This window comes from Plectropomus leopardus, chromosome 2, assembly GCF_008729295.1.
Source record: "Plectropomus leopardus isolate mb chromosome 2, YSFRI_Pleo_2.0, whole genome shotgun sequence".
In the NCBI taxonomy this organism is placed as follows: Eukaryota; Metazoa; Chordata; class Actinopteri; order Perciformes; family Serranidae; genus Plectropomus; species Plectropomus leopardus.
This window is the reverse complement of record NC_056464.1, coordinates 15,438,772-15,447,720: the sequence shown is the minus strand read 5'-3', so window position 1 is coordinate 15,447,720 and position 8,949 is coordinate 15,438,772. Positions and strand designations below refer to the sequence as shown.

The 8,949-nt window shown below is 41.1% G+C and overlaps 2 protein-coding genes across 3 annotated transcripts in view; one reads left to right on the top strand and one right to left on the bottom strand.

Moving 5' to 3' along the window:
- Positions 1-1,316: 1,316 nt before the first annotated feature.
- On the top strand, positions 1,317-5,605 carry psmd6 (proteasome 26S subunit, non-ATPase 6). The gene is made up of 8 exons (XM_042495572.1): positions 1,317-1,578; positions 2,367-2,572; positions 3,512-3,657; positions 3,741-3,960; positions 4,055-4,163; positions 4,428-4,596; positions 5,238-5,315; positions 5,402-5,605. The coding sequence occupies exons 1-8, from the start codon at positions 1,434-1,436 to the stop codon at positions 5,496-5,498; spliced, it is 1,170 nt and encodes a 389-aa protein (XP_042351506.1). The 5' UTR covers positions 1,317-1,433; the 3' UTR covers positions 5,499-5,605.
- Positions 5,606-5,846: 241 nt separating this feature from the next.
- The window catches only part of LOC121954787 (ataxin-7), a 35,453-nt gene continuing 32,350 nt past the window's right edge, over positions 5,847-8,949 (bottom strand). For both annotated transcript variants that reach the window (XM_042502498.1, XM_042502490.1), the window contains one exon: positions 5,847-8,861. In XM_042502498.1, the coding sequence (XP_042358432.1) occupies positions 8,844-8,861 (18 nt within the window). In that variant the 3' untranslated portion in view covers positions 5,847-8,843. The remainder of the gene's footprint in view (positions 8,862-8,949) is intronic.

Here is an 8,949-nt window from a genome sequence, read left to right as displayed (position 1 = left end):
CACACAGATCAAATACACAGCAACATATAAACAACATACAAAAACAGTGCAGAATCATTACATTAAGCTTGTTTAAAAAGTCAAAGTATAGTATGTCAAAAAAGTCACAGTATACTATGTAAAAAAGTGATAGTGTAGTATGTCAAAAAAGTCACAGATAGTATGTCATGAAAAATCATAGTATACCATGTATAGCAGATCAAAAGTCACAGTAAAGTATGTTATATAATGACATATATTCCTGGAGGGCATCGTGGAGACCACACTCAGACCAGATATTGTGCTGTTCTCTGAGACATCCAAGCTGGTGGTTTTGCAAGAGCTGACAGTGCCTTGGATGAGGAGGCCAATGAAAGGAAGAGGGCAAAATATGCTGAACTGGTGGAAAAATACCACAGACAGGGATGGCGTGCATGGTGCATGCCCACTGAAGTAGGAGGAAGGGGATTGGTGGGAAGATCAATATGCAAAACCTTCAGTCTCCTGGGTATCACTGGGGGACGCAAGTGAAGGCCATTAGCAGAGCTTTGGAAACTGCAGAGAAGGTTTCTGGATGGCTGTGCATCATGATGGACAAGCCATGGTCAAATACTTCTTGAACACAGGCTGGGAACTGATCCCTCCCGGTCGGGTCGCCTTAGTGAGGGGGTCTGAGGTTAAAAGACCTGAAACCCCCCAGGACCCCAGGTACTACCACTGATAATGTGCATCACTAGATGTATGTTAATACCACCATATAATGACATATTATAGTATGTGAGAAAATAGTCAAAAAAAGTCATAGTATAGCATTTACAAAAAAGTCATAGTATAGTATGTCATAAAAAAGTCATAGCATGTCAAAAAAGTCATATCATTTATTGTATGCCGTAAAAAAGTACTAGTATAGTATGTCATAAAAAGAGGTCACACTGCTGGCTCCCAGTCATGGTCCTTAGATATCAAAACTTTGAGAACCCATGATCTAAGCTTTTTTTTTTTTCAAAATGCTTACATGTTTCAAAAGTTTAAAAAAAAAAATCCTTGGGGGAATTCCTCTCAGACATCCCTGGAGGGTCGGGTCGCACAAGGTGTAAATTGAAAATGGTCCCAAAAATAGGCTAATAGATGGGTGGATGCGGCGCATAGACTTTAATAATACCCTAATAATACAACACTGCTACAAACAATAAGCGTGCGGTACTTTAAAATCTGTGGTGCGGTATTGAGTTTGGGCTCGGGTGTTGTTCACCGTCGCGTCCAGCAGGGGGCAGTAAATGCGGACTTGGTTGCTAAATGTCAGGCCGGTCTCCGCTCTTTCCTCCCATCGCTGACTGACGCTCCGGCGGAAACAACACAGTCCAGTGTTTTCCGTAGTCATCGTTGACGAACGCTAGCGGCACAAAGAAAGCCGACTGTTTGTGTCTTTTTTGCTCCTGTTTTCTTGACTAAAAATGCCGCTAGAAAACCTAGAGGAAGAGGGTCTGCCCAAGAACCCTGATCTGAGGATAGCTCAGCTCAAGTTTCTGCTCACGATGGACGGTCACCGACAGGATGCTAAAGTGAAGACCGAGCTCATGGACGCTATCAAAGCTAACAGTGAGTTAGCATATCACTGCTCTGTGGTACATGTAACGGTTGACTCAATAGTCCGGTTATATATTATAAAACATGGAGTCATATTAATGAACGTAACGTTTACTACGTTTTGCACCGGGTGATGTATGTTTTAAATGCTGTTTAATTCCTAAAATGTATTCCGATTAAGCCTAACGATCATCCCAATGAAATTAGCACGATAGCTAACGCTGTTAGCAACCGTCAGGTAGCCGACAAGTATAGTACTGTGCTAAAGTTTTTGGCCACCTTACATTTTGTTATTGTAGCAAGGGTATAATGATTATACATATTTATTTCTCAGTAGTCTATTTACTAAAATTCAGGCAACTCAGTAATGTGTTTACACCAGATTGCATTTAAGACGTGTCCAAAACCTAATGTTGATTGTTTTAGCTCTTTTTGTTGCAATTGTACGATTCCATGTTTCACATTAAACATTCACTTCAGTCTGAAGAAGTTATATATATATATATGTTTGTGTGTGTGTGTGTGTGTGTGTGTGTGTGTGTTGCACAGTACTGTAGATTGTTAAAGGGATGTTTGTTCAACTTAACATAATATTAATATGTCAAATTTTTCATATTTACAAATTATGCTTTACTTAAATGGCTGTCCACTTTTACATGAGATTAAATAAAAGAAGTGTAATCTAAAATTTATAATTTTGTATTCTTATGTAGAAAATTCTACTTAAAACATCACTGACTTTTGAAATGCGGGCTGTCACAGTCCACATGTTGAACTATAATTGTTTTCCTCTGCTTCAGACATGGCACCGTATTATGAGGGTCTGTGTAAGGATCTGAAGTGGCAGCTCGACAGCGACCTATTGAGTAAAATGAAGAAGGCCAACGAGGAGGAGCTGAAGCGCCTGGATGATGTGCTGGAGGATGCAGAAAAGAACTTGGGAGAGAGCGAGATTCGAGATGCCATGATGGCCAAAGCTGAGTATCTGATCAGAATTGGAGACAAGGTAAGTCCTCCTCAGTCTGCACTTAAAACGAGTATAGAGTATGCTTTCTTCGGCATAATGTCCAGTAAAGTGTGAAAATTAGAACTGGCCACCTGTGGGTGATCGGATGTGGTAATGTGGTATGCTTATCTGCTCTGTGACACCTCGGCTGATACCAACTCTGTGTCATAATGAAGAAACTGATAGAAGTTGGCCTGGAAACAAATATTACCTGACCCAGCATACAATGGCAAAATGTAGGGCAGAAAAATCTAACGTCTTTATTGATATAGTAGTAATTAAATAGGCTTGTAGTTAGTGTGGCAAGATAGATGTAGTTACGTTTTGTCAAGTCAGTTTTATTTTTCTAATCCAGTAGCAACAAATCACAAGTATTACGTCAAAAAGTCACAGTATAGTATGTAAGATAAAGTAATAATATTGTATGTTAGATAAGTAATGGTATAGTATGTCATAAAATGTCATGAAGAGATACATCACAAGTTTGCCACAAGGGGCTTTACATTCGGTACACTTTTGTCTTCAGACCCGTGCTTTGGAAAAGGAGAAACTGCCCCAAAAACCTTCCTCAGAAAGAGTAACTGAGGGGAGATCCCAATGGATGCTGTGTGCACACAACAACCAACATAATAAAACACCAGTATAGACAGTCAGGAAGAGAAATCATACTTAAATGTGAACATATAGTAGCTTATGACAACTATGGATCCATATCAAGCAGCTTCCAGATCCAGCCAAACAAATAGATGCAAAACTGAAGCACATCAGTCAGCAGGACAAAGACCAAAACTAACAGGCTTGATTTACATTTGATTTATATTTAAGGCTGAGACCGACCCATCTGTGAAATGGTCAGATTTGAACACCGAAATTGCGTGTACACAGATGTGAAGTAGCAGATTTATGTGCAATGCCTGCCTTTATCTTGTGCGTCCACAGGAGGGCGCCCTAACAGCCTTCAGGAAGACCTATGACAAGACAGTGGCTCTGGGTCACAGACTAGACATCGTCTTCTACCTGCTAAGGATCGGACTCTTCTACATGGATAGCGACCTCATCACACGCAACTCTGAGAAAGCCAAGAGGTAAACGCTCCGGCATATTTGTTCTCAAGCATCCCCACTAACTTTTTCAGTGCTCATCTCTTTTACACCTCATCTCTCCGCAGCCTCATTGAGGAGGGCGGAGACTGGGACAGGAGGAATCGCCTGAAGGTCTACCAGGGCCTGTACTGTGTTGCCATCAGGGACTTCAAGCAAGCTGCTGAGCTTTTCCTCGACACAGTCTCCACCTTTACCTCCTACGAGCTCATGGACTACAAGACCTTCGTCACCTACACAGTCTATGTGTGCATGATCGCGCTCAAAAGGCCTGACCTCCGCGAAAAGGTAGGAGACTGAGGTTACGGTGCTAACAACAGATTTCAGATGCACACCTGTGTTTGTTGGCAGCAAGACTGCAGTGAAATGTCCTCCTCTTCAGGTTATAAAGGGAGCGGAGATCCTGGAGGTGCTGCACAGTCTGCCTTCTGTTCGCCAGTATCTCTTCTCCCTCTACGAGTGCAGTTACTCGGTCTTCTTCCAGTCTCTGGGTAAGGAAGCCCTCTCTTTTACTGACCTGAAAAACAACAAAAACCTGTAAGAAACACTGTTTCTTTGGTAACTTTTTGAGTGTCATTTTGCTGTTTATCACTACAAACTCAGTGTGTAGTTTTTTAATTATGTTTCAGTATTTTGTCAAAATAGGATTGTACTCACATGCATTGTGTGCGTTCCTTGCTGCTGTGTATTGTCCCTCTGTGCTTCATCGAGAGACTCCTAATAACGACGGTGGAAACTTTCTTTTTGTGCCACAGCCATGGTTGAGCAGGAGATGAAGAAGGACTGGCTCTTTGCGCCACACTACCGCTACTATGTGCGAGAGATGAGGATCCAGGCCTACAGCCAGCTGCTAGAGTCCTACCGCTCCCTCACCCTGGGCTACATGGCCGAGGCCTTTGGTGTCAGCACAGAGTTCATCGACCAGTGAGTGACTGTACACTGCATTCATACGCCACATTCTCTGGAGACAGTCTGAAAAATTTACATTGTACATCGGTTGAGCCCCAGTTACTCTGCGGAAATTCTAGCTTTAGTTCTCTTCTCCCTCTTAACATTACACTGGAAAATATATAAAACTAAAGTAATGCCAAAATGTTTTCACGGACTAAAATATGTCCAACAAAATTTATGTACGCAGACTCTTGCATCAGTAGATGTATAAACAAGCTTACAAGGCAGAGGATTTCCATGAACAGGGGTATGAGGCTAATTATTCACATTTGAGAAACACATGAATAGTACATTCTGTACGCCTTAAATACTCGACATGCATCAAATAAACTGATATCGTATTTTATCCTCGAACATACACTCAGAGCACAGGCTGAGACCGACATGGAGCTATACCAAGTTTCTAAGGAGTCCTGTAGCTTCACATTTAAAGTACAAACATTAGTGGTATCAATCTTCTCATCTAACTCTTGACAAGAAAGTGAATAAGCACCGTCACAAAAAAAGTTTAACATTTCCCTTTTTTTGCCATACCATGTGCTCAGGTTCATATTTTAAGGACACAATCACCGATTTTGATCTGTCTAACCAAACTAAATTTTCTCTCTCCTCAGGGAACTGTCCCGATTCATAGCTGCTGGCCGCCTCCACTGTAAAATTGATAAAGTGAATGAGATCGTGGAAACCAATAGGTAATACTACGATGCTTCAAACCTCAGTACTTCCAGAAATATCTCAGACGGTGATCTAAAATGTCCTCCCGTTCTTTTTTTTCCAGACCTGATAGCAAAAACTGGCAGTACCAAGAAACCATCAAGAAGGGAGACTTGCTGCTGAACAGAGTCCAGAAGTTGTCGAGAGTTATCAACATGTAACCAAGGTGGCCATCTTTGCATTATTCTTCTTGGTATACGCGAAGCAGTAGTTTGTCTGACAAAGTGACTCTTATATTGTGTATATAATAAAAATTTGTTTAACTGTTGACGTTTCTCTGGGCTGTTTTTTTTTTTTATTTAGGAAAGAGGCAGAGACATTATTTCATATAAATAGCAGTATAAATTATTTTATTTACAGAAACTTGTTACAAAACAAATATACTATACAATCTTTTTTCTTTAAATATTAATTCTAACCTATGTTTTGTTCATGAATTACATAGCAGCCAATACATAAGTCCAGCTGAAAATGATTCTGATAATGTATACAAAAAAATCTATACACGCTTTTACATAGTATGAATGGTGGATTTATTTTTCCCTCCAATCACGAGCTGTATTCTCTCTCACTTTCACATTCCAAGTCTATGGTGCTAATAAAAAATGTTTCCATTTACTGGAAACAATTTCAAGATGTCAGTGGAGTTTGAGGGTAAACAAAACACTTGATTGAAAGTTTGTTTTTTTTTTTTGTTGGGTTTTTTTTTTTGTTTGCGTAAAAATCCTAGTAAACCAGAGGGGGCTTAAGCCACACGCTGAGGCTAACAGAAATTCGACATCTTGTCTGGAAAACTTGGATAACCTCCCTACCCCGAAAAAACACGAACTACACTAAAGTGTTTCATACTGGGCAGCTGACAAGCTCAGGTTTTACCATATTTAGGGTTCATAGGCAGACTTAAAAGCAAACTCAAACACTTTGAACATTCAAGTAAGGTAAAACAACCCAAAAAATACTGTCCTCAAACAGTCAGGGTGAAACAAATTCAGGCACTTTCTTAATTTGATATTTCTTTTAAAAGCTGCAAACTATTTCTTTAAAAGCTGTGATTCAAATTACTGGTTTGGCAACAATGATGCAAGCAGTTGGACTGTTTGAAGCGTTTCTCCTCCTTACAGTGATTGCTTAAGTCCCTTCAGCCTTTATAAAAGAATGCAAGTGTTTGGATCGTGAAATGTGTTTAAGGTCTACAAAGTGTGACTGAAGAGAAACTGGTTAGACGACGGGCACAGCTTCAAGCCTGCAGGACGTTTGAAAATCACAGGCTAAGTGGGTCATAGAGTAACTTTTTTGTGTTGATTCGTAGGCAACGTAAAATGTGTTGTAAAAGCACATGTGATTGAGACCTTGAAAGTGAATAAAGGTATCCTCTGTCATACAGACACATGCTACAGTGGCAACACTTCACCCTTTGTTCCTTAAAGGATCTCCGTACACGATTCATGAGATGCTTCAGCTTCTACATATAGGCGTATTGCATTATAGACTTGGCAGTGAACCACTTCAAATAATCAAGTTCTCTGACTTTATCTTTTTAATTTTTTTTTTACTAAATAAATAACTTTCCTTTTTAAAATTGTACCAAAAAATTCTGCGTGTAAGAAAAATGCCTGTGCAAAAATACATATTTCACTATATACAATTTAACAAAATATGTATTCTCAAATAGGGATACTTCAATACTTGTTTGATACGTAGGCTACAAGAAAAAAAAAAAAAAAGCTAAATTAAGATTCTTTTCTTAATAAAAATTGTCTCCTCTACTTTCCCCACACTGACATCAGTGGCGGTTGCACAAATCAAAAGGTGTTGCCAAAAGTTTCAATGTGTCCCATGAAGCCATCTCCATGAATCTCGCACTATAAAACCCACTCGAAATACGCAAACATCTCAACGAGATGGGCAAGTATTGCCTGATTTAAGACTCCATTTTTGACAAAGGAATAGAGTATAATGCCTGGTTATCTGTTGTACTGCCACAAGTCCCTTCTCAACACACACCGACATAGTGTTAACGGTGAGGCATTGAAACTGTAACATCCAGAGCTAGGGGTAGTGGTTACACACAGGAGGGGCAATCAAACCCGCAGAAGACAGGTGACGTGCATAAAAGTTTGCTCCAGTTAAGACGTACCATACCTGATTCCCTATGTAGGAAAAAATAAACATTACAATTCACATCTGCCCACGGCAGCTGTGGATTTCACACAGCTGTGTGGGATTAGAAAGTAGGTAAGTTGTGGCAATAACAATACGGTTTGCACAGATTTTCTTCATATCCACACAGGCAATGCATCATCACCGCCTCATAAGCAAGACTGCCCACCTTTTAGTTAAAAAAAAAAAAAAGTTGTTGGCAAAGCTGATAGCACGTTTTGGCTAGCCTTGTGGACAACTAAGCAGTGCCTGTGGAGAAAGTAGTTATTTAGTGCTGTTCACAGTTGGGGGTAGGTCTACTGTGGCGATCGTTTTGCACAATGAAAAGACTCAGAAAAATTAACAGGTGTCCTCGAGACCGAGTTATCTCTCTGACAAAAGATTCAATCGAATGGGCACATCAGGCGTCCGTTTCACATTTGAAAGCACAACTTGTCTTCACCACGTCTACAAAGACTCTTTGTAGTTCAGTGTAAAAAGCTCATAAGAAATCATAAAAAGGTAACACTTGCATAATTATTCTGGGTAATAAAATAATTGACCAGATCGTCTCTATGGGCTCCTCTCAGACTACTGCGCACAACCCAGAGGTTACTCAAACGTGTCACCGGAGAGAGTCAGACTAACGAAAAGTGAAACAACAAGGTGATTGTGTTGTTTAAGGTGTTGCAAGTAACAGTTTGCTGCTCCACCTGCTCTCCTTCCAAGGCTTCTGAGATCAGGCGCTGGGGGTGTAACTAAGTTGGAAATTCCAGTAGTCCAGCAGAATCTGACATGAGAAAAATACTTGTACACGCACGCACATTCACACACTCATTCTTTCATGGAAGAGATCGGCTTGTTGTCTCCCCAGTTGCTCAGCGTCATGACGGCAGCCCTTAACCTGAACCCAGTGAGCTTTGAACCGCGGCTCAAGTGACCCATGGCTGTTGCTATTGTCCCTCCTACTTCAAGACAGGAAGACCTCTCAGAATACTGGGACAACACTTGCGTGGGTGGGGGGGGAGGGGGGTCCTTGGCTCGCTCATAGGACCCCTGGCACTCCACGCTATACATACAGTGCCATCACACCCTCCCTACACACACACACACACACACACACACACACACACACACACACACACACACACACACTCACACACGCACATGGCTTTGGGAGAAATAGTAAGGACCACATTGACTTCACTGGGCAGTCCAGATCATCTCCACCCTGAGGATTGTGGGAAGCTGAGAGTAATGTGGGTTTGATTTTAGAAGGCCTCGTGCAGTCCAGAGCAGCATGCAGACTGCTCCGGACTATTCCCTGTCCGCCTGCCCGTTCCATTCACAGAAGCCGGACACCGCTGTCAGGGACGAGCCTTTGGCTGAGGGAAAAGATAGGAAAGAAATAAAACAGCTGTTAAGTTGTCTGTCCAATACCAATACAATACCAATTCTATAAATATTAACTGC

Excerpts from the sequence above, each read along its gene's own strand:
- psmd6 (XM_042495572.1), top strand. The coding sequence starts at position 1,434 with ATGCCGCTAGAAAACCTAGAGGAAGAGGGTCTGCCCAAGAACCCTGAT. Across the intron at positions 3,961-4,054 it reads GGCCTGACCTCCGCGAAAAG|GTTATAAAGGGAGCGGAGAT; the intron begins GTAGGAGACTGA and ends CCTCCTCTTCAG. Across the intron at positions 4,597-5,237 it reads AGCACAGAGTTCATCGACCA|GGAACTGTCCCGATTCATAG; the intron begins GTGAGTGACTGT and ends CTCTCTCCTCAG.